This window comes from Meriones unguiculatus, chromosome 11, assembly GCF_030254825.1.
Source record: "Meriones unguiculatus strain TT.TT164.6M chromosome 11, Bangor_MerUng_6.1, whole genome shotgun sequence".
NCBI lineage: Eukaryota > Metazoa > Chordata > Mammalia > Rodentia > Muridae > Meriones > Meriones unguiculatus.
The window spans coordinates 13,078,606-13,101,438 of record NC_083359.1 but is presented as its reverse complement, the minus strand read 5'-3'; the positions used below and the strand labels follow the sequence as shown (position 1 = coordinate 13,101,438).

The window sequence follows — 22,833 nt, the reverse complement described above, 5'->3', positions numbered from 1 at the left end:
GGCTGCTGACCTTTCCCCGCCTCCGGAAGGCCCTTTCCCTACCAAGGGTTGTATCTGAGTGTGCTCATGAGAATCAGGATCTAGGCTGGGGGAGGGAAGAGGATTGCCCCAACTACAGCAAAACTGTTGAGCAATGCTGCAGCCCAGAGCTGCGTAGGAAAGGCTTTTAAAAGCTGTTCCATGTGTGTGCCATCAGCCATCAAATGCGTCCAAAGTCCCCTTTTTAATCAGCACAACTACAGTCAGGTGTGGTGGTATTCGGCTGTAATGCTGGCTCTTGAGAGGCAGAGGCAGGGAGATCGGGAGTTCAAGATCAGCCTGGGCTACTTGAAACCGGGTCTCAAAAAGGGTCCGCTGACAGGGGCGCATGTGCGTGCCAGATGCCAGTCTTGGGTGCTGTTCTTCAGGAGCTGTCCACTTTGTCTTTGGAGACAGTCTCCAACAGGGACCTGAAGCTCACTAATGTAGACCATGCTGGCTGGCCAGTGAGCCGTGGATCGCTGACTGTGTTTGCCTCCTAGAGCTGGGATTGCAGCACTGTGTTACCAGCTTTTACATCCTTAGGGGGACTGAACTCAGGTCATGTTCAGAGGGCAAGTTCTTTACTGACCAAGCCATCTCCCTAGCCCCAGAACTTGTTCTCTGACGCTGTCACCCTAACTTTGACAAGCTTATTTGGGTTATTCCAGTGAATCCCTTTACAGTGTTCTAAGGACAATTCAGCAACTTTCTGGACTGTTTGTTTGTTTGTTTGTGTTTTGTTTTTTTAAGACATCCCCTCACTATGTATCTCTTGTTGACCTTCAGCTCACTCTGTAAACCAGGCTGGCTTTTAAACTCAGAGATCTGCCTGATTCTGCCTCCCAAGTAGTGGGATTAAAGGCGCGGACCACCACTGGGAGATTCTTAAACTTTTGGAGTCCATAAACTGAACTGGTCAATTCAACTGGTTGAATTTCAGAGCTGGGCACGGTGGCACACACCTTTAATTCCAGGATTTGGGAGGAAGAGGCAAGTAGATCTCTGTGAGTTCAAGGCCAGCCTTGAACTACATAGTGGGACTTTGTCTTAAAAATTAATAAGCAAACAAACACAAATGAATAAATATGAGTCTCAGTGGTTAAGAGCACTTGTTATTCTTGTGGAGGACCCAGGTTCAATTCCTAGGACCCACATGGCAGCTCACAACCATCCATAACCCCAGTTCAAGGGGACCTGATGCTTCCTTTTGACCTCTACAGGAACCAGGCAAGCATGTGTGTACATGCAGACAAAGCACCCATACACATAGAATAGATCCTTTAAAAAATCACAAAAATTAAGACCGGCGGTGGTGGCGCACGCCTTTAATCCCAGCCCTCAGGAAGCAGAGGCAGACGGCTCTCTGTGCGTTCAAGTTCTACATCCTGGTCTACAGATTGAGTTTCAGGGCAGCCAGGACTACCCAGAGAAACCCCGTCTTGAAGAAGAATAAAAAGAAAGAAAGGCTGAACTCCATTTACAGCATTGGATTTCTTCAGCTGGATTTCCTAATCTCTGCAGCAGGCCAGATTAAGCACAAAGGTACCCTGGAAGAGCAAGGGACATGCAGCACAGGGCTGAGCTGGGTCAACGGATGCCCCTTCCTCTCTCGGCGCATGGAAGTTCTATTATCTCTTCAGATCCTGAGGCAGCCAGGATCAACATAGGGCAGCTGTGGGCTTTCCAGTTCATACCACACACACGCTCACGCAGCTAACCGAGTCCTTGTGTACTCAGAAATGGATTTGGAGCAGGTGCTCTCTGCCTAGCCGTGTCACCTTGGACGGCCACCCTTAAAGCCTTGGGGTTTATAAGGAACATAAGAGAATCAGGGCCTGGTGGTACAAGCGTTTATTTCTAGCACTCAAGAGGCAGAGGCAGATAGAGCAGGTCTCTGTGAGTTCCAGGCCAGCCTGGTCTACATAGTGAGTTCCATGCCTGCCAGGGATATTGTAGAGAGACCTTATCTCAAAGAACAAAGAGGCACAGGGGAATATGGTGACCGGGTACCCTTAACTAGCACAGTGGCTGGCAGGGGCTTACCTGGGTGGCCTTCTCTTGCCGTCTTGGTTCTCCCATGTCCCCTGTCATCTGGAAGGTAAAGCACAGGTTTTGGAGTCCCTGCTACATGTGGCTGAAGAGGAGACAGTGGAGCAAGTCGAGGCTGCCACCAGACAAACGGATCCTAAGATTTATACTGGGGAAATAAATAAGTGGTAAATAGCCAGGGAAAGGCCAGAAAGGAAGAGTGATGAGGGGGTTGGAGACGGGGAACGTGAGACCTTCAAACTTTGAAGGCAGAGCTTCATACAGAACTGGTTGGCGGTGGGGCTGGAGAGATGGCTCAGCACCGGCTGCTCTTATAGAGGACCCAGGTTCAGTTCCCAGCACCCCCACGATGGTTCAGAACCACCTGTAACTCCAGTTCCAGGGGATCCTGTGCCCTCTCCTAGCCTCCTTCGGCATCACACGAGTGCCTGGGACATACACATACATACGTGCAGGATAAACAGTCATACACTTAAGTCTCAGAGAAAAGGGTCTGCACTTGTGTTTGTGTTGTGGCGATTGCACAGGAGCACGGGTCTCTGTGGAGGCCGGGGAGGGCATCAGACACATTACCTGGAGGTGGAGGGACAGGGCGTTGTGGGACGCGGAATGTAGGTCTGGGGACCTGGACTGAGTCCTCTGACAGAGGGAGCACTGTTATTGGCTGAGCCAGGCTCCAGCCCTGCCCGTTCTCTTCATTGCATTTGGTGGTGCTTCTAATAGGAGTGTTTCTCAATAGCCGACTTGGAGCCCCTGCTCTAGGACGTGTCAGCCTGGGACAGCTAGGACATGCTGAAAGGCCCTCAGGGTCTGGTGCCTGCCTTGATTTGGCCTTGGCCTTGCTACTGAATATCCTGTCTGTTGCAGCTTTAATGAGCCCATGGAAAGATACTCAGCTTCACTAACTAGAAGGGAAAACGAGCCTGTCACCTCACACTGGTTAGGACAGCTCCTGTGAAAATGTAACACAGGGCTGGGGGATGTGGCTCAGCACCTGGAATGAGCTAGCACTGAGTTCCAGCCCCAACAGCTGGAGGGGGAGGGTCTCGGAGTTGATGGATGGATGCCTGTAATCCCAGCACTCAGGGGGCAGGAAAACAAGGAGTTCAGAGTAAGAAACTTCTGAGTCTTTTAATTTGGATCCAGGTGTGCTGGTACACAGCCGTCATCCAATGCTCGGGTAGTAAAGGACGCCTGAGGCTCATTGGCCGGCCAGCCAGTCTAGGTAAATCAGAAAATGTAGGTTCAATGAGAGATCCTGTCTCAAAGATTAAACTGGATGGTCTGGCACGGTGGTGTGTGCCTTTAATTTTTAATTACAACATGGCAGGCAACCAGGCCACGTAATAATAGGCTGAAAAGCGGTTGGTGAAGAGCCCAAACTTCCGCTGTGGCCTCCACACTCAGTACACATACATGCCTCTGGTAGGCACTCTCAGCATGGTCTAATTCACAGACCTAAAAAGAAATTAATTAGGCTTTCTGAGACAGGGATTATCTGTGTAGCCTTGGCTGTCCTGGACTCTCTTTGTAGACCAGGCTGGCCTCGAACTCACAGAAATTCCCCTGCTTCTGCCTCCCTGAGTGCTGGGATGGAAGGCATGTGCTACCAGACCCGGCTATTAGGGCCCAACTTCTGACAGGGTACTGCCGAGTCACGGATTTTCCTCCCCCTTTCTGTTGCTATTTAACTGTACTCTTTCAGATGGCATGCTTGGTTTCCTTTGCTGGATGCTGAGTAGCTGCCGCCTCAGGAAAGCTGCTCCCCTTTGGCCCACTGCAGGCAGGAGAGCATGCCTGTCAGTGGGGGCCTGGAAGCAGTTGACATTCCCACTGAGAACGGCAGGACATAGGCAAAGAACCCACCGCCCACCTGGATCCCAGCCCATGCCGGGGGTGGGGGCGGGGCAGCTCAGGCCAGAAGAGGGTATTCAGGATGCTTGGTGTGGGGTGGACTGCTGGGCCTGCTTATCCCCTGCCCCTGAGCAGCAATTCCCTGGAGGTGCCAGGCAGGGGTGAAGCAGCTGGTGGCAGGACCTGGCAGAGTCATCTATACCACAAGGAAGCCTCGGGATCCTCTTCAGTGGACACTCCAAAATGGAAGCCCTGCTCCGAGCCTGAGGCAGACTCATCTTATGTCAATAAACTGGCTTATAAAGGGACCCAGAGAAGGACTGTTTTTTGAGGCAGGGGTTTAATAGCCCAAGCCAGCATTGAACTTGACTTTGAACTTCTGATCCCTCTGACTTCATCTCTCAAGTGCTGGGAGTCAAGCCCAAGGTTTCGGGCCTGCTAGGTGTCGTCACTCATCCATCAAATCCATGTACCCAGCCCAGACATTTTCCTTTAAATCGCTGTGCTGGACTCTCTTTGTAGACCAGGCTGGCCTCAAACTTACAGAGATCCTCCTGCCTCTGCCTCCCTGTAATTGTCTGCTGGGATTGTGGCATGCATTACTGCACCTGGTTTTTGTTCTGTTTTGTTTTGTTTTGTTTAAACTTTGTTGACCTGAGAAGTCCTTGTCTGGTCTATGTCTCCAAGGTCAGAGTAACTCCCTTCACAGACTCTTGCAGTCTACTCTTGCAGTCTGGGGATCTGAAAAAGTACATTGCATAAGCCCAGGGAGGTAGGAGCCTGGGGACTTTAGGGCTGAGGCTATTGACTGTCTTGTAACAGGGAGCCAACTACCCAAACGTCGAAGCAAACACTTCAGGTTGGTGGGGTGGATGGGGTTTGTTATCTACACATCTGCAGAATGGCTGCTGACAGCATAGCCCTGGCTCACAGCTTCCTCTCTAGCGCTGATAGGCAGTATGAGGTTAGGATGGCCATCTCAGTGGGGAAGGAGGCTGAGGATGATTTTGAAGGGTTTGCCCTTTAAGCTTCCGGAGCAACCCAGGGAACCTCCCTCACAAGTCAAAGTCTTCTCCCAGCATCTAATCAGCACCTTTATCCTCATCAAATGCTCCTCAGACTTTTGGTGGCCTTTGACCCTTCAGAGTTTGTTCACACCTTCTAGAAGCTTTTGTCAGGAACTCACTCTTCAGGGGGCTGTGGCAAACTCTGGAGGGATGAACCTGAAGGAGAACTTTCAGTTCAGGCCCATAAGCCCATCCTTCCCAAAATCGACTTCAGAAGAACCACTCTAGAGGTCTGCGGATGTGCTTGAGAGACTGAGGGTCAGTGTCAAGGACAACCTCGCCTGCATAGTGAATTCCATGCCAGCCTGAATACATATTAAGATCCTCGCTGGGCGCCCCGTTACTTGCCTGTAATCCTAGCACTCTGGGAAGCAGAGGCAGGCAGATCTCTGTGAGTTTGAGGCCAGCCTTCTCTACAAAGCGAGTCCTGGACAGCCAAGGCTACACAGAGAAACCCTGTCTCAAAAACAAACAAAACAAAAGCGATGAATTAAAGGTGAATTAATAAATGACTTATAAAACTAGTGGACCTGAGCTAAGAAACTGCTGAGGAAGACAGAAGCCTTGAATGTCCAGGGTTCTCCCTGCCCTGAGACACGTGTTTCTAAACTCACAGTGAACTGTTTGATCTTAGATGGCTTGCCTCAAACTTAAGATTCTCTGGCTTCGGCCTCCCAGGTACTGGGATTTTGGTGTATACAGTGGAAGCTCAGCTTTAGTCAGAACATATATGTTTTCCAGTCAGGATTGAAAGGGCGGTGGCTGTAGCTGAGTAGGTAGAGTGCTGACCTAGCATGCATGAGGCCCTGGGCTTGATGCCCAGTACTGTGTGAACTAGGAGGGGTGGGCACTTCTGTGAACTCAGCATTTGGGAGTGGGGGGAGGGGGACTGCTAGTTCAAGGTTATCCTCGGTTATTTAGGGAGTTTGAGGCCTGCCTGTGCTTCAGGTGACCCCCGTGTCAAGAAGGTGAACGTGGCGACTGCCCCTAGAGCTATTCCTTTTTGCCATTAGCAGTTTCCATGGAGACGAAGCACACCCTCCAGGGACACAGATCACTTGTGCTGACATCAGGACACAGCACTCCCCTCTGGAAGCACTCCTGGGGGGGGGCAACCGAAATCCACATGTCTTGAGATTTATGTGTTCGCGCCATGTGCATGCTTGGTGCCCATGGAGTTGAGAAGGGGGTGAACGAACCCCTGGGACTGGAGTTAGGGAGAGCTGTGAGCCAGCATGCGGGCACTGGGAACCAAAGAACGTGGCTCCTCTGCAGCAGCAGCCAATGCTAAGACCGTTGAGCCATCTCTTGGGTCCCTCCAGGTTTTTGTTTGTTTGTTTTTAATGTTTATGCTTTTCATGTGTCTGTGAGTGTGGGTGCGTGTGAGGTCAGCGTTGGTGTTGCTCTTCAGCTTCCTCCTTGCTTGAGACACAGTCTTCGCCGACCACTGGGCTGCCCACCTTGTCTCTGCCACCCCTCTCATTTCAGGAGTGCTGGAGTCACAGACACATAGCACTGCAGCTGCTTTTATATGAGTTCTGAGGGTTCATGCTCAGGTCCTCATGGTTTTCTAGAAAAGGTTTTCACCTTCTGAGTTGTCTCCTCAGTCCTTGGACAATCTCACTGTTACCCTCCTGCTTCCTTTGGAAAACATGAAGCTTGGAATTAAAGCAATATTCCATTGCACTTCTTCTTCTTATTTTAAAATGTATCTTATGTGCAGATGCACCCCTGCCTCCACTGCACTGTTTTTAAATAATGTTTTTGTCTTATATGTACGGGTGGGTTCCCTGTGTGTGTCTGTGTACCACACGCCTGCCCGCATTGCACTTGAGATTTTTGTTCTCTTCATAATCTTGTTTTCTGTTTGTTTATTTTTGAGACCAGGTTTCTTTGTGTAGTCCTGATTGTCCTGGAACTCACTCTGTAGACCAGGCTGGCCTCAAACACAGAGATCCACCTGGCTCTGCCTCCTGAGCACTGGGACTAAAGGCGTGCACCACCACTCTAATATAACTGTATATGAAGTCCTGTAACAGAACTGTAGAGGAGGGAAGAACACTGCAAGTTCAAGGGGCTGGAGAGATGGACTCTCACTGCCTGCACCCACATGGTAGAAGGAGAAAATGCACGTCTAGAGGTTGAACTCTGAACTGCAGCTCTGCACACTCACACATTCTCTCTCTCCACTCTCCCATATCAAATAAAGAAATGAATAAAATGTAGCTTAAGAGAATCAAAAGAGGCAGGGGAGACAGAGGGCCTGTTAAAAGCATATACTGCTTGGTTCCTCATGCTCACAGGATATGGATAATACCTGCTATTAACTCCAGCTCCAAAGGACCTGACACCGTCTTCTGACCTCCACAGGCGCACACACACACATTTCCACACACATATACTTAAGCTAAATGCTTTAAAACAACAACAAAAATCCCATTCACCTAAAACAAAAAGATGGAGGAAGTTATGGGTAGGTTTTTTTTTGTTTTGTTTTTGTTTTTCTTTTCTATTCTTTTTTTTTAAAATTTATTTTACATATATGAGAGCTCTATTTGCATGCACACCTGCATGCCAGAAGAGGGCATCAGATCTCAGTATAGATGATTGGGAGCCACTAGCCACCCATGTAGTTGCTGGGAATTGAACTCAGGACCTCTGGATGAGCAGACAGTGCCCTTAACTGCAGAGCCATCTCTCTACCCCCTGGTTTTTGGTTTTTCAAGACAGGGTTTCTCTGTGTAGCCTTGGCTGTCCTGGCTGTCAACTGCTTCCAGACACCAACTGATAGGCATGCTCTCCTTTCTCTGGGCATGGTAGAACACACCTTTAATTCCAGCACTCAGGGAGGCAGAGGCAGGTGGATCGATGTGAGTTTGAGGCCAGCCTGGTCTACAGAGCAAGTTCCAGGACAGCCAAGGAGACACAGAGAAACCCTGTCTCGAAAGACCAAACCAAAACAAAATCATATCACTCCTGGCAGTCACCCAAAGGACTCTATCCTTGATATCTTAGTGACTGTTCTACCATTGTGGGGAGACACCATGACCGAGGCAACTTTTAAAATAAAATGTTTAATTGGGGCTTGCTGACAGTTTCAGAGGGGTCAGTTCAGGATGGCCAGGGGAGGGCGCGTGGCTGAAGGTAGGCAGGCATGGTGCTGGAGAAGCAGCTGAAAGCTCACCTCTGATCTTCAAGTTGCCTGTCCCCCAGTGACACCTCCCTTCTAACCGGGTCACTCTTCCCAATCCTTTACCAATAGTTCCACTAACTAGGGACCAAGCATGCAAAAAATGGCCTGTGGGAGCCGTCCTCACTCAGATCACCAAACCCTACCGCAGAGATGCCTGTGCGTCCGTGTTCACTGCTACCCTTCTCACAATATCTAGGACATGGGGTCAGCTTAGAAGTCCATCAGCAGATGAGTGGATAATGAAAATGTGGTGCCTACACAGGATGGAATTTTGTCCAGCCTTAACGAGAAAGTGATATAATGAGGTTTGCAGAAAAATGGATGAAATTTGGAAAGGATTATGCTGTGAGGTAATCCAGTCTCAGAACTGCATATTCTCTCTCAGATGCCACTCCGTGTGTGTGTGTGTGTGTGTGTGTGTGTGTGTGTGTGTGTGAGAGAGACGATGGAACCAGACAGGAGAACACCAGAGGGGAAACTGGGGACACAAAAACATAGCGCACCAGAGAGCAGAGAGGAGGCCATGGGATGCAAGAGGACAAAGCCGGTGGGGAGAATGGAGGAGAAGGATGAACAACAGCAAATTTGCTTTTCTGATGAAACTAACGGTTTGTATGCTAATAAAAAGAAAATGGAACTACTCAAGAAGAAAAAGGAGCTACCATTACCAGCCGGGTGTGGAGGGCATGCCCTTAATCCCAGCACTTCGGTGCTCACAGGGTTAACCAGGTGCATGCACCGAGATCTCTACTCTCGTCTCCACTGAGTCTCTGCTCGCGAGCTGCTGAGAATGGAGTAATCATTAATGCAGTGCTGTGCAGCCAGAGCCCTAGCTACTTAAAAGCCCCCTTGGAAAGCTTAGCAGCACACTGGCTCAAAAAAAAAAAAAAAAAATTGAAAGAGGTGTGTGTGGGAGGGAGGCAGCTGGAGAGATGACTGCAATGGTTCAGAGTACTTGTGTTGCAATCATGAAAACTAGAGTTGTCTTTGTTTTGGTTTTTGAGACAGGGTTTCTCTGTGTAGGCTTGGCTGTCCTGGACTCACTTTGCAGACCAGGCTAGCCTTGAACTCACAGAGATCCACCTGCCTCTGCCTCCCTGAGTGCTGGGCCCATCATGCCCGGCTTAAGCCTCTCTTCTTCACAGCTCCACTGCTTCTGTAGCCAGGGAAGGCAGCGCCCACTCTGGAGGTCACCGAGAGGTGTAGGTAGAGTGAGGCTGTCCAAGTGTTTGGCTTCCTTCAGCCAGCTGTATGATGTTCTATTTGTGAGTTAATTAAAATAAAGTGATTTTATATATGTTCTATTTGTGAGTTAATTAAAATAAAGTGATTTTATTCCACGAAAAATTATGTCTTTTTTTTTTTTTTTTAAATAAAGGGAGGTGTAGGGTGCAGCTCAATGAGGAATTTCCCTGCATATGAGGCCCTAATTTAATCTTCATTATCACAGTGAAAAGCAAGGGGGGAGGGAGGCACAACTTAATTGCTCACCAACAATCAAAACTGAGGTATATCTAATGGAACAGTACTCAACCATACAAAAACAACAAGAACAAGAAAAAGCGTACTGTTTTCAGTAAGATGTGTGGAGCTGGAGACCATGCTGAAATAAGCCCAAACATAAGCAGGCACCAGGGCCTCTCACTGATGGGCTCTAAGGAAGCTGATGCCGCCATCAGTTGAGAGAATAGTGTTTCTGGGAGTGGCAAAAGCACAGGGGTCGGGGGTCACTACAGCCTTTGAATTTACAGTTAGATAGGAGCAGACTGACTGGGGTACTATTGATCAGTGAGATTTCCCAATCCTGGACCTGTGACAGCCATGGTCACTTAGAGGCAGAGCTGTGGGGACCAGGTACTGCTGAAAGCCAGGAATGAGGGGCTTGCCCGGTTCTGTTTCAGACACACTTGTGGACCAAAGGGATGGCTTTACTCTGGTGTGGGAAGGCCCCGGGGCTGTGCAAAGAGTGGAATTTATCTACTGCCCCTGTGATTTCCTGAACACCCTAAGCTCTCCTAATGTGTTTGTGGCTGAGCCATGCCAACATGCCCACGAACTGCTCCTGGAGATAGTCATCGGATACCAGGGTCCTGGAAGATGAGGTATAGTGCATGGTATTTATGTCAAGTGCTTTGCTTCCTGAGCTTCTCTCTGCCTGGCCTAGACAAATTGTCAGTTTTATGACGGCAGAGAAAATTTCTAACGGGGGTCCTATAAAAGTTACTTCACATTGTTCGCCAATAATTCAGTTCAAATTAGTGATTTTGACAAGTATAATTAATGACATTTATAATATTTAAAATGATAGTTCAATATTAATTTTTTGGCGACAGGATCTAAATATGTAGCTCTGTCTGGAAATCACAGAGCTCCTCCTGCCTCTGTTTCCTGAGCACTGGGATTAAAGGGGTGTGCCTCCAGCAACATCTCTTTGTAAGATGTTTCCTTTCTCCCTTTCTCCTTGAAGGCTAAATTATTTTTCTCTACCTTCAAATGTTTTTTGTTTTGTTTTGTTTTTGGCCCACACCATTAATCCCAGCACTCAGGAGACAGAGGCAGGAGGATCTCTGAGTCCCAGGCTAGCCTGGTCTACAGAGTAAGTTCCAGGACAGCCAGGGCTACACAGAGAAACCCTGTCTCCAAAAACAAAAAGAAAAACAATGTTTTAAAATTGGGCTAAGTATGGTGGTGCATGCCTTTAATCGAAGCACTCAAGAGGCAGAGGCATGCGAATACTGAGTTCCAGGCCAGCCAGGGCTATGTCGGGGAATGCTGTCTCAAAATTCAATATGTGTATATGTGTCTGTGTGTGCCCTTAGAGGCCAGGAGAGGACATGAGATCCTCTGAAACTGAAGTTACAGGAGGTTGTGAGCCACCTGATGAGGGTAATGGAAACTGAACTCAAGTCCTCTGGAAGAGCAGCTAGTGGCCTTAACTGCTGAGTCATCTCTCCAGTCCTCTTTTCTCTACCTTTCGAGGTCTCCATAATCTGATCGCCGGAAGTTATTTTAGGGTGGCCTTATTCTGTTGTCCCTTCACGATGCTAGTTAGAGAGCAGCATCACAGAAGTCTGCAGGGTAGATCCCACCCTTGTGATCATCAACTGTGAGAGCAGGAGTTGAAGCTCCGGAACTGGACTCTGACCTCTGCTCCTTCGTGGAGATGAGGCTTTTGAAACTGCCTGAAAGCTCCTAACACTAGGGCGGGAGGCAGTGGGTAAAAGCATCTGTTAGGCAGGAGCGAACCTGAGTTTGATCCTGGAACCCCCATGAGGACAGAAAGCCAGTGCAATGGCTCCAGTCTTTAATCTTAGCACTTGCAGGTAAGATGCAAGGCAGAGATAGGAGACTCAGCAAGAAGTTTAATGACAGAATGAAAAGAGAGACCTAGCCTCAAAGCAAGCTGGATGGACAGAACCAATTCCTGTTCCTCCTACCACCATATTCATTATCCTGCACACATGTGTGCACACACACACACACACACACACACACACACACACAGATGAATAGATAAGAGAAAGATCATAACATTATCATCTAGCCAGTGGCTTCCTGTGAAAAAAACAAATATTCTATTTAAAAAAATTTTTTTAGCTTTATTTATTATGTTTACAACGTTCTGTCTGTTCTGTTCTGTCTCCAAGCCCCTAAACAAATAGTCTTGTCCCCTCCCTTAAGAGTTAATCTGAGTGGGCCTGTCAATCAACTGGACCCCTGTCCAAGGACTTTAAGAAATAGAGTTGGGGGCTGGAGAGATGGCTGAGAGGTTAAAAGCACTGGCTCTTCTTCCTCAAGGTCCTGAGTTCAATTCCCAGCAACCACATGGTGGCTCACACTCCTCTATAATGAGATCTGGTGCCCTCTTCTGGTGTGCAGGTGTACATGAAGGCAGAACACTGTATACATAATAAACCTTTAAAATAATAATAATAAAAAAGCCTGGTGGTGGAGGCACATGCCTTTAATCCCAGCACTCGGGAGGCATGGATCTCTGTGAGTCTGAGGTGAGCTTGATCTACAGCATGAGTTCCACGTCAGCCAAAACTACACAGATAAACCCTGTCTCAGAAAAACACAAAACAAAACAAAAAACCAACCAACCAACAAACAACATAATGACATAAACCCTCCCTAGAGATGTCTACCATCAGCCGGAATGGTACACCCTAATCCCAGCACTCGGGGGGGAGAGGCAGGTGGATAGCTATGAGTTTAGAGGTCAGTCTGGAGTCCAAGACAGCCAGGGCTACACAGAGAAACCCTGCCTCGAAAAACAAATATGCAAACAAAAAGATGTCTGTCAGCACGGTGATCTCTCTGGCATTGCCCATTTCCCCCTGTTTAGAGTGTTCACGTCTACCCTTTCTGCTCGAGAGTGTCTTGTTTACTGATATCAACTCTGTCTTCTTTAGGCCACAGCACATCATCTGAATTCTTTTCATGGAGATCAAATGGATCATGGATCGAGGAGGGGGCCCCAGGAAAATCCGTGTTTGATTTAAATTTGACACATGGCGGAGCTTGAATTTGGTGCCCATCATACTATCTGACAAAGTACAGACCGTCAGGATGGTGAGAGTGAGCATCTCGCACTGAAAGGTACCAGGAGATCAGCCTGCTCGCCGGAAGCTCATAAGCCAGCATAACCTGGACTACACAGACAGTGGTGAGTGACAGGAAAGACCTTGTGTCAGATTGAGGCAGAAGGTGAGAAAGATACCCCAGGTTGTCCTCATGCACACTCACACACACAAATGCCTAAACACACATTAAAAAAAAAGCCTTCAAGGTCAGCATCAGCCACATATCAGGTCTGAGGCAGTCTGGGACATACAAGCCACTTCAGATCTAAAGAAAAGAAAGGCATTCCTTGTTCCTGTCTCACGAAATAATATTATGTAGCTTTTCCAGATGACGCTGTGTTCAGAAGAGTGAGTTGCATTTAAGATCAGGGACACAGTCTGCAAAGAGGAAACGAGACACAATACGCACGAAGGTCTGGAGAGATGGCTCTGAGGTTAAGCGCATTGTCTGTTCTTCCAGGCGTCCGAGTTCAATTCCCGGCAACCACGTGGTGGCTCACAACCATCTATAATGTGATCTGGTGGCCTCTTCTGGCATGCAGGTGTACATGCAGATAGAGAACTTACATACGGTAAATAAGTCTTTTAAAAACAATATGCACTAAAAAAAAAAAAAGGAGATTTCTGGTATTATGATAAATTGATTCTCCCTTAAGGAGAACCTGGCTTGTACTGTGCTTTTTCCAGATTTAATACTTTTCAGCAGTGGCCTGTGGAAAGCAGGTGGTAGGAGCTGTGCTGGCTTATTGAAACAAACAAAAGAAACCCAGACAAACCCAATTTAAATTACACCTTAAGAATCCAAATATTAGCTGGGCTGTGGTGGAACACTCCTTTCATCTCAGTAGAGGCAGGCATATCTCTGAGTTCAAGGCCAGCTTGGTCTACAGGGTGAGTTCCGGGACAGCCAAGGCTACACAGAGAAACCCTGTCTCAAAAAAAAAACCAAAACAAAAAAAACCAAATCTAAATGTCGGGTAGAGGGTAAGGTGGGGATGGGCAGAGCAGAGATGTTGAGGTTTATTTGTGGGTCAGTTTTTCTAGATTTTTCTTTCAGAGTCAAGGTTCCTGGGTGTCTGTTTTATAGGCTGTCGGGTCCACACCCCTACCCCTACCCCGCCCCAAGTCACTGCTGATGATACCGACTTAAACAAAAGGATCCTAGTTGGATCCTTAGGACAGTCATTGGGTAAACAAGCTTAAAGGAAGGGCTCTGTTTACTAGAAAGGGTCCCTGTTTGCTAGGACCGACCCTTAATCATCCAAAGGGAGATCTGGGCAGCCTGTATCAGCTCAGATCCCCAAACTTCCAACATAAAATCTGCTTGCCTTATGACCACTTTGCTCTTCTCTGTGACCCCCCCCAGCTTGAGCCCCCCAAAACCTTTGTTTCTGCCCACGGAGTGGTTGAGTTTGGCAGTTTCTCTGTGGTATCACTTTTGCATGTGTACCCCCCTTATGTGAATGGGTGGGGTATCATTTCTATCACCTTGAACTCACAGAGATCCATCTGCCTCCCTGAGTGCTGGGATTGCAGGCCAGCCACCACACCTGGCTTGTTTGATTACAGTTTAATTAGTGCATTTGTGTGTTTGTGTGTGCACATGCAGGCCGTAGCACACAGGTGGAGATCAGAAAGCAACCTCTCAGGGTCAGTTTTTTCCTTCTAATGTGGATTCTGGGGATGAAACTCAGGCTTTCAGGCTTGGCTACAAGTGCCTTTACTACCTAGCCAGTTTGAAGTTTAACTTCATTGTAAATATCTTGTAAAATTATCTTAATGATTTTTAAAAAGTTTTTGTTTTTTTCAACCCTTTATTCAAGAACCTCCATTCAGGTGTACATGTTACTTCTATCATGTATGAGACCAAGCGTCTCTGATTGCTACATGTATAGCAGACTAGTTAAGAAACAATTGCTTTGAGCAGGGGGAATGACAACACAGCACTGGTTGGTTTTAAGACCAGGTTTCTCTGTGTAGCTTTGGCTGTCCTGAAACTTGCTCTGTAGACCAGGCTGGGTCTCTAACTCAGAGATCTGCCTGCCCCTGCCTCTCAAGTACTGGGATTAAAAGCATACCCCACCATGCCTGACTTTATTTTTATTATGATTTATGCGTGTGTGTGTGTACATGTGGTTTTCATATGTGAATACAATGCCTGTGGAGGCCTTAAAGTGAAAAGCAGTTGTGAGCTGCCCAATATGGGTGCTATAAAGCTCAGATCCTCTCCAAGAGCAGCAAGTACTCTTAGCCACTGAGCTCTCCAGCCCCTGACTTGCTTATGTGGACAGTCCAGGCCTTGAACCGACTCCTCTGCCTCCATGTATGAGTGCTGGGGCCACAGGCGAGCACCATCTCCAGCTTGCTTCATCTTTGCATCGGAGTCTTTCTGTGCAGCCCAAGCTGATCTCATACCTGCATCCTGAGCCAGGATCACAGGTGTGTCCCAGGACACCTGGCCTGATAACTTACAGGCCAAAAAAAACAAAAACAGTCTCTACAAAATTGCTGCCAGCCCAAGCATGGAGGAGGCTGACGCAGAAGAACCGGAAGAGTCTATTCAGTAAGTACCAGGTCAGTAGGATTGCCATCTTGTCTTACAAAACAAAAACAAGCCGGGTGTGGTAGGTTAGGGCTAACATCCCAACCCGTGACTGGTGGAGGTGGCAAGAGTCGGGAACTCAAAGCTAGACTTACCTAATGAGTCTGAGGCTAGCATGGGCTACACAGAACCCTGTCTCAGAAAACAAAACAAACAAAACAAAACCAAACCTTCAAATCCCAAACCAGACCTAGACCTCATGGACATCTGGTCCTGCCTCTGTTTTTTAGCTCCAGAGACAGCTCCAGGTAGCAGAGGTGACGTGCTTCAGGGCTGGGAAGATGGCGCAGCACCTAAGAGTACTTGTTGCTTAAGCAGGAGGATGTGAGTTCAAATCCCTAGAAGTCACATGAAAACCCAGGCACGGCCAATAACCCCTTTCCTGTGCCAGGCAGAAACACGGATATTTATGTGCCTGACTTCCCATCTTAATAAAATAATAAGGCTGAGGGCAGGGTCCCAGCATCAGCCCAGAAGGTTGCACACACACGGGCAGGCATATCCACACCCTTACAAACACACACTAATTATGGAAATAGTTTTTTTTTTAAGTGACTCACTCCAAATCCTACAAAGGCCTCCAGCAGAAGCCGAGCCTTTTAACATTTGTGTTTTAAGCTCCGTGCTCTTTAGGAGTTCTGTTTCACAAGTGAGGGCCTCACCCCTGGCCTCCACACAGGCTGTTTGCATCCTAGGGAAGAGCCAGCCAATCAAGACAGCCTCCTGGCCCGTCACCAGCCTCAGGGGCGGCAGCCCAGATGAGCACTTCTGCAGGAGAAGGCTCACGAGGGAAAGGTGCCTGAGACTGAACGGAGGAGATGAAGAGCCCCCCAGAAGGTGAGACTCCCCCTTAGGCAGTGTCCCTCTCCCGTGGTGCTGCTGTCCTTTAAGGGTTTCTGGCAGCTGGGTGTGGTTGTGCACATTTGCAATCCCTGCTACTCTGGATGCTGAAGCGGGAAGATCACAAGTTCACAGTCATCCTGGACAACTTGGCCAAACCTTGTTCCAGAATCAAATTAAAACGGAGGGGGTCATTTAGGGAGGGGAGGAAAACGGGTGCAGCTTGATGGCAGAGCACAGGTCTAGCACCTGTAAGGCCCTGGGTTCCGGTCCTTGTACAATTTAAAAAAAAAAAAAAAAAGTCGGTGCACACCTGTTGTGTTTACAGTGGTATCAAAGCACCAAACACAGACTTGGCCTGCGGCCCACACTCAGGAAGCACTTGCTGAATAAATAAACTCAGGGCCCAAACTCAGGAAAGGTGTTTTTTTTTTTTTCTCTTCCTTCCTAGAACGTGCCCAGAGCTTGTGGCTGAGCACTTCCCTGCCTTTCCTTCCTGCTAATGACTTGCTTCGTAAAGACAGAAGCAGACCCTCCTTGCATTTATCTTTATCAAGTTGACTTGCTCTCTCTGCCTCAGCCAGAAACATCTGTTTGGAATTACCAGCAAAACTGACAGCAGTATCCTGTGTTGCTCGGCTTAGGCGCCACAGGGCTCCAGGGCCCTCCTGCAAACCACATCGCCACTGCTCCTTTCTACGCAGTTAGCTTTGGTGGAGTTCTTCTAGGACATACTGGCTGTCCAACCTGAAGTCGCTGTACTGAAGGCGCTTTGACCCGGCTGCCCAGCTCACAGCCCACACATCCTTCCAGAGACTTCGGAGTGTGGCAGCTTGTCCAGTCCTTCTGGGAGGAGGGTCGCCCTCCCAGGAGTCTCTTCCAGTTTCACTTCCCTTTTGGGAGCTGTTCCCCCACCGGCTTTAGAAGTACACCCAGTACGTTAGAACTATGTCCGTTTTGAGAAAAGCAACGTTATGGAGGAGACAGAAGGTGCAGAGGCCGGCAGGTGGTGCTGACTCCTTGAGGTACCGGTAGGAGGGACTGGCACACCCACCCTTCTACCTGGGGATGAGGGGAGAGGACAGACTGATGGCAGGGGTCCACTTGGATGTATCCTAGCCCCTCCCTACAGTTCCCTGCTCACCTCCGCAGAGGGCTGTTCCCAAACGTCCCGGTCTCCGAGCGACAGGTCCGCTGCTTCAGGTTTTTGTGGCTGCTGCGTAGCTGTCGCTCTGCAGGCTAACCTTGTAGTCACCCGGCTTGGCTTGGGTGGGTCAGGAGGCTGGCCCCGGTGATCGCATTACATGGCTGCCGACTGGCTCTGGCCAGGCACGTGATGAGAAAAAGTTTAGGTCTGCGTGGGCTGGAAACAGTATGCCTTTCTTTTGGAAGGACATGTCCTTAATGAGAGAGCACAGCTCGAGAGCGTGGAAACAGGCCACGGGCCCAAATTCTGATCCTCTCGAACTTGCTTTTTCCCTTCGTTTTCTCCAAATTTAGGAAATGTTAACACACAGAAGACAGGCTGAAGAAAAGCTGTGGGGAGTAGGCTATGGCACACAGTCCAAGCTGATAAAGTGTCTGGAGAATTGACTGATTCATGTGACCTTCGCTCCTTTCCCTCCCTGCTCCCTCCCTCTTTTAAAAATATACAGTGTATGCATTTACATTTTTTAAATTTCTTATTTAAGGTTATCTGAGGCAAGGTCTCTCTGTGCAGCCCTGGCTGTCCTGGAACTCAGAGATCCCCCAGCCTTTGCCTCCTGAGTGCTGGGGTTAAAGGTGTGTGCTGCCACGCCCACCTCTGATTTCTTCTTTAAATTTGGCTGTGTATGTGGGTATCTGCTGGTCTGTATGTGCACCCCTTGACTGCAGGTAACCCAGGAGGCCAGATTCTGGCTGTCCGACTCCCAGAAATGGATTTACAGGCTCTTGTGAGCTGCCCCATGTGGATGCTGGGACCTGAACTCTACAAGAGCAGCAAATGCTTGGGACCCCTGAGCAGCAATAAGGCTGCTTCTCCAGCCCTATTGCTCTGTCTTTTGAAGACATAGCCTTATGTAGCCCAGACTGGCTTCAAACTTACAAAGGAGTCAGAACTGGCCTTGAACTCCTGACCCTCCTACCTCAGCTGGCTAAGAACTTCGGAATCACAGGCATACACTATAACGCCAGGCTACAGATTACTTAAGAACAGACAACTGTTAGGTGACAGGCCTGTTGCTTTATGACTGGGGTCACTCTTTAAAGGGCCAGATACCAACGCCTGAAGGGATCAAGCCTCCCTTCAGCTCTCTCCCTCTGGGAGAGGTGTCTGTGCTGTGGGACTTTGCAGCTCTCAACTTACGATACCTGGCTTCTTTTACGCTCTTGGTCACATACTCCATGTTGAAGCAAATTCTTTGCTGTGGGACTTTCCATCAGTCCCCACAAACTTGAGGAAGTGCTTTGAAGGCTACTTTCTGAAGAGGCTTCTCTGGTCTCCCATTCATTTCACGTAGCCTTAGCTGGTCTGGAACTTGCTAGGTAGATGAGGCTGCCTCTGCTTCTTAAAGGCTGGGATTTAGGGTTTGTGCTATAATACCAGGATATTTTATCTTTAGAACTCTGTGTCTCTGTCCCTTTTTCTCTCTCTGTGTGTGTATGTATGTATGCCGCATGACTGGAGTGCCCTGGAGCCCAGAAGAGGCAGTTGGATTCCCTGGAGCTAAGGACCGCTGTGAGCCACTCCATGTGGGGCTAGGAACCAAAGTCTGGCCCTCTGGAAGGGCGGCAAGCATTCTTAATCACTGAGCCATCTCTCCGGCCCCATTCCTCAGTTTTCTGAGCTAGGTCCTCATGTAGCCCAGGCTGGGCTCTGACTCACTGTGTATCAGTGATGACAACGTTGAGTCCCTGAGTTCTCCCCGACCTCTACCAACAGTGGTGAGACTACAGGCAAGCGGCTACAGCTGTTTCTTTGGAGTTGGGTGGAACATGGCCTCATGTGTGCTGGAGTCTACAAACTCAGGAGCAGAGCACATTTCCCCGCTCTTTGTTATTTTTTAATGCTGTTTTAAAAATATTTTTACTATGTGTGTATGTGTGTGTATGTTTGTGGGAATGTACATGTGTGGGTCCAGGGGCATGTGGAGATTTGGAGTTACAGGAGATTATGAGCTGCTGATTAGGGGTGTTGGGAATGGAACTTGGCAAAACCAGAAAAAGCTGGTTTTTCTTCAGCCTCTACTTACTTATTGAGACAGGTTCTCAGTTAACCTGACAGGCCTGGAACTCCATCTGTGGAGGCTGACCTTGACCCTGGTCTTCTGGCTTCTTCCTTCCCTAGTGCTGGGATTACACTTTGAGATGCTGTGCTTGCTGGGTGCTTGTTTGTGGGCCCAGCATTCAGGAGCGGGAGGAAGACAGCATGGAGGGCAGTCAGGGTCACCCAATGAGACTGTCTCAAAGAGTTACTGTACAGATGTGTCACACTCTATTTGGCTAATAAAAGACGGTGTCTTGGTCACATTCTTCTTGGACCAATTTGTTGCATTAAGTCAAGGCTCAGTAAAACATTCAACACTGGCTTAAAAATTAACTTTCAGGTTGGGTACAGCTTGTTCAGGATTTTTCTCATTTTTGAGAGACGCCAGTGTACTTCCCTACATTTTTTTTAGATGTCTCCATAATGACCCTATTTTGTGCACTGATCAGGTGGTGTCCAGGGTCCTGGTGCTGACAGTGTATGTAGTTCAGTCTACCCCCCCATGCCAGAGGCCCTGAGTTCCAGCATCACCTAAACTTACTCTGCATCCTCTCCTGATTCACTACCCACTTCCCCACATGCCAAGTGTCACTGCTCTGGGCAGATTTCCACTGTTCACTTACAGAGATGTACAGGGACTTTCCGTTTTTCTCTCACCTCTGCTTGTACAGCCCCTCCCACTCAGGGCGCTTCTTCTGTTCTAACTTCTATGCCTCTAGCTCTTTCCGTGGTTGGAAACTTCTGCAGAATTCTGAAGCCTTTGGAGTCCACTGCTACTAGAACATTATAGACTATCACAGTTCAAAGGAGGGATTTTTTTTTTTAATTTGACACAATTTTATTAAGCCTGGCATTTCAAACATACAATATTTGCCATGACTGTTCTAAGTTGTTAGTGCCCTTATTACTACAGTAAACGCCCTTTAAAAGCAACATCAGGACACAGGCTGTACTTACACTATGTCTATTTTACAACCCGAAACAGCGCATTATGAGGGTCATGGCTAAGGGAGAGTGTGGAAATCATCTTGGGGGTGGGGCAGAATCCATTATCAGTTGCTGAGCTCCTTACACACACACAGATAGGGCAGCCATGGACCTCTCATCCAGGAAACAAATGTGTTAGTGAGCATCCATCCAGGGAGTACAAAGCAGCAAAGATAAATAAAGAGATTGGTATTTTGTCCAATTATTTTGACATTTCTCTTTTCATTGTTTAAGAGTCAAATTGTTGTGATTGTTTTCTTAAAAAAATCAAGTAATGTTTAAAATTAAGGCTTTGACCATCACAAAGATTTAAGCCATTAATGTTAATGTTACTGTATAGATTACCTTGGATAAAGTTATATAAACCTTTATGGTAAGTCATTCTAAATAGATTTTCAGTGTGTATTAATATCATTAATGGTCAAATATTTTTGTAATTGGTCAATGCCTTAAATACCTTATCTGCATTTGGGCAAAGGAAGGTTCTTTTTTTGTTGTTTTTGTTTGTTGTTTTGCTTTGTTTTTCGAGACAGTTGTAATTGGTCAATGCCTTAAATACCTTATCTGCATTTGGGCAAAGGAAGGTTCTTTTTTTGTTGTTTTTGTTTGTTGTTGTTTTGCTTTGTTTTTCGAGACAGGGTTTCTCTGTGTAGCCTTGGCTGTCCTGGACTCACTTTGTAGATCAGACTGGCCTCGAACTCACAGAGATCTGCCTGCTTCTGCCTCCCAGAGTGCTGGGATTATAGGCGTACACCACTATACTCTGCCAAAGCTTTTAAGATTTATTTATTTTATGTATATGAGTGTCTCTATCTTCACATACACCTGCCCACCAGAAGAGGGCGCCAGATCTCATTATAGATGGTGGTGAGCCACCATGTGGGTGCTGGAAATTGAACTCAGGACCTCTGAAAGAGCAGCCAGTGTTCTTAACCACTGAGCCATCTCTCCAGCCCCCAAAGAAAGGTTCTCAATGCTGCTCATTTACAAGTAAGTCAGGAGCTGGGTTCTTAACCCTGAGCGGTGAAGAACCCATGCTGTTCTTCCACAGGCCCCAGCGCCCCTGTCTAGCAGCTCACAACCCTCTGGAACTCTAGCTACAGGAGATGCAATACCCCTGGCCTCTATAGGTCCCTGCATCCACAGAAACACACACACAAATACACATAACTAAAAAAAAAAAAAAAAAAAAAAAAAATTCTTTTAATGGGGCTGGAGAGGTGGCTCAGTGGTTAAGAGCACTGTCTGCTCTTCTAAAGGTCATGAGTTCAATTCCCAGCAACCACATGGTGGCTCACAACCATCTATAATGTGAACTGATTCCCTCTTCTGGCAGGTGTAAATGCAGATAGAGCACTCCTATAATAAATCTTAAATAAATAAATAAATCTTAAAAAAAATAAAAAGTTACTTCATGGGGCTGGTGGCTCAGCCTTTAAAAAAAAATCTTTTAAAAATAGAAGTGGGGGGGGGGGGTTGGAGGCATGGCCCAGTGGTTAGGAGCACTGTCTGCTTTTTCAGAGGACCGAGGTTCAAATCCCAGCTCAAATGGCAGCTCACAACTGTCTGTAACTCCGGTTCCAAGGGTTCTGACACCTTCACACTAATGCACATAAAATAACATTAAATAAATTAAAAAAATACGAGGCTGTTTTTTTTTTTTTTTGTTTTTAGATTTGGTTACAGTATTGGAGCCTGTGTGCACAGAGGGCAAGGACAGTTTCGGAGGTGACAGGAGGTCGGTGGGTTTCCCTCTTAGCCCTTCTTTCCATTGGCCTGCATTTCCGTCTGTGTAGGCCGAGACCAACTTTCCTCTCTATGCTGTGTTCTCTTAGCAGTGTGAACATTTCCACATTGGCATTAACTCTCAGTCAGTCACCTGCAAGGCACAGCTCAGCTATCACCTTCTGGGAGAAACCAGCTACCTTTTTACATCAAATTTAGTAGAATTCAAATTGTTTCTGTCTTTTCATTTGTAGAAATCAATGTCTTAAAAAAAAAAAAAAAAAGCTGGCTGTGGTGGTGCACACCTGTAATTCCAGCACGGAGGCAGGAGGATCGGGAGTGAGAGACCAGGGTTTCCCGGTACACTGGAACAGTCTCTCAGGCCTCCTTTCCTTGCCGGGCACCGCTACAGCCTGCTGGTTCACCGCTTTGCAGCTATCCGGCCACTCATTGCCTCCTTAGCCTCTGCTTGTCCTTGCCCAACTTCTCATTTCTCTCCTGTTTAAATTTCACCTCCTCAGGGAGACGTTCTGACCTGCCTGTGAGACTCGCCACTCTCACCCCAGGATATTCTTTCATGATAGCTATTAAAATTAATCATGTTGACATTAAAGTGTATGCCACACCGCCAATTTCATACTTGAATGCTTGTTCCTTGTTCT

At 47.7% G+C, this 22,833-nt stretch overlaps 1 protein-coding gene and 1 long non-coding RNA gene across 4 annotated transcripts in view; one reads left to right on the top strand and one right to left on the bottom strand.

The window, feature by feature from the left end:
- Faxdc2 (fatty acid hydroxylase domain containing 2) overlaps positions 1-17,490 on the bottom strand; it is a 27,215-nt gene extending 9,725 nt beyond the window's left edge. Inside the window, 2 exon segments of the mRNA XM_060363675.1 lie at positions 2,065-2,112; positions 17,357-17,490. Coding sequence (XP_060219658.1) covers positions 2,065-2,112 — 48 coding nt within the window. The 5' untranslated portion in view covers positions 17,357-17,490.
- Positions 10,009-22,833, top strand: LOC132646291 (uncharacterized). Of its 3 annotated transcripts, none has more exons than XR_009584431.1 (5): positions 10,009-10,286; positions 12,600-12,853; positions 13,231-16,209; positions 16,793-20,928; positions 21,031-22,833. It is a non-coding gene; the product is annotated as an uncharacterized LOC132646291 (long non-coding RNA). The 3 variants fall into 3 exon arrangements; XR_009584430.1 differs by having other exon boundaries at positions 16,664-20,928; XR_009584429.1 differs by having other exon boundaries at positions 13,231-20,928.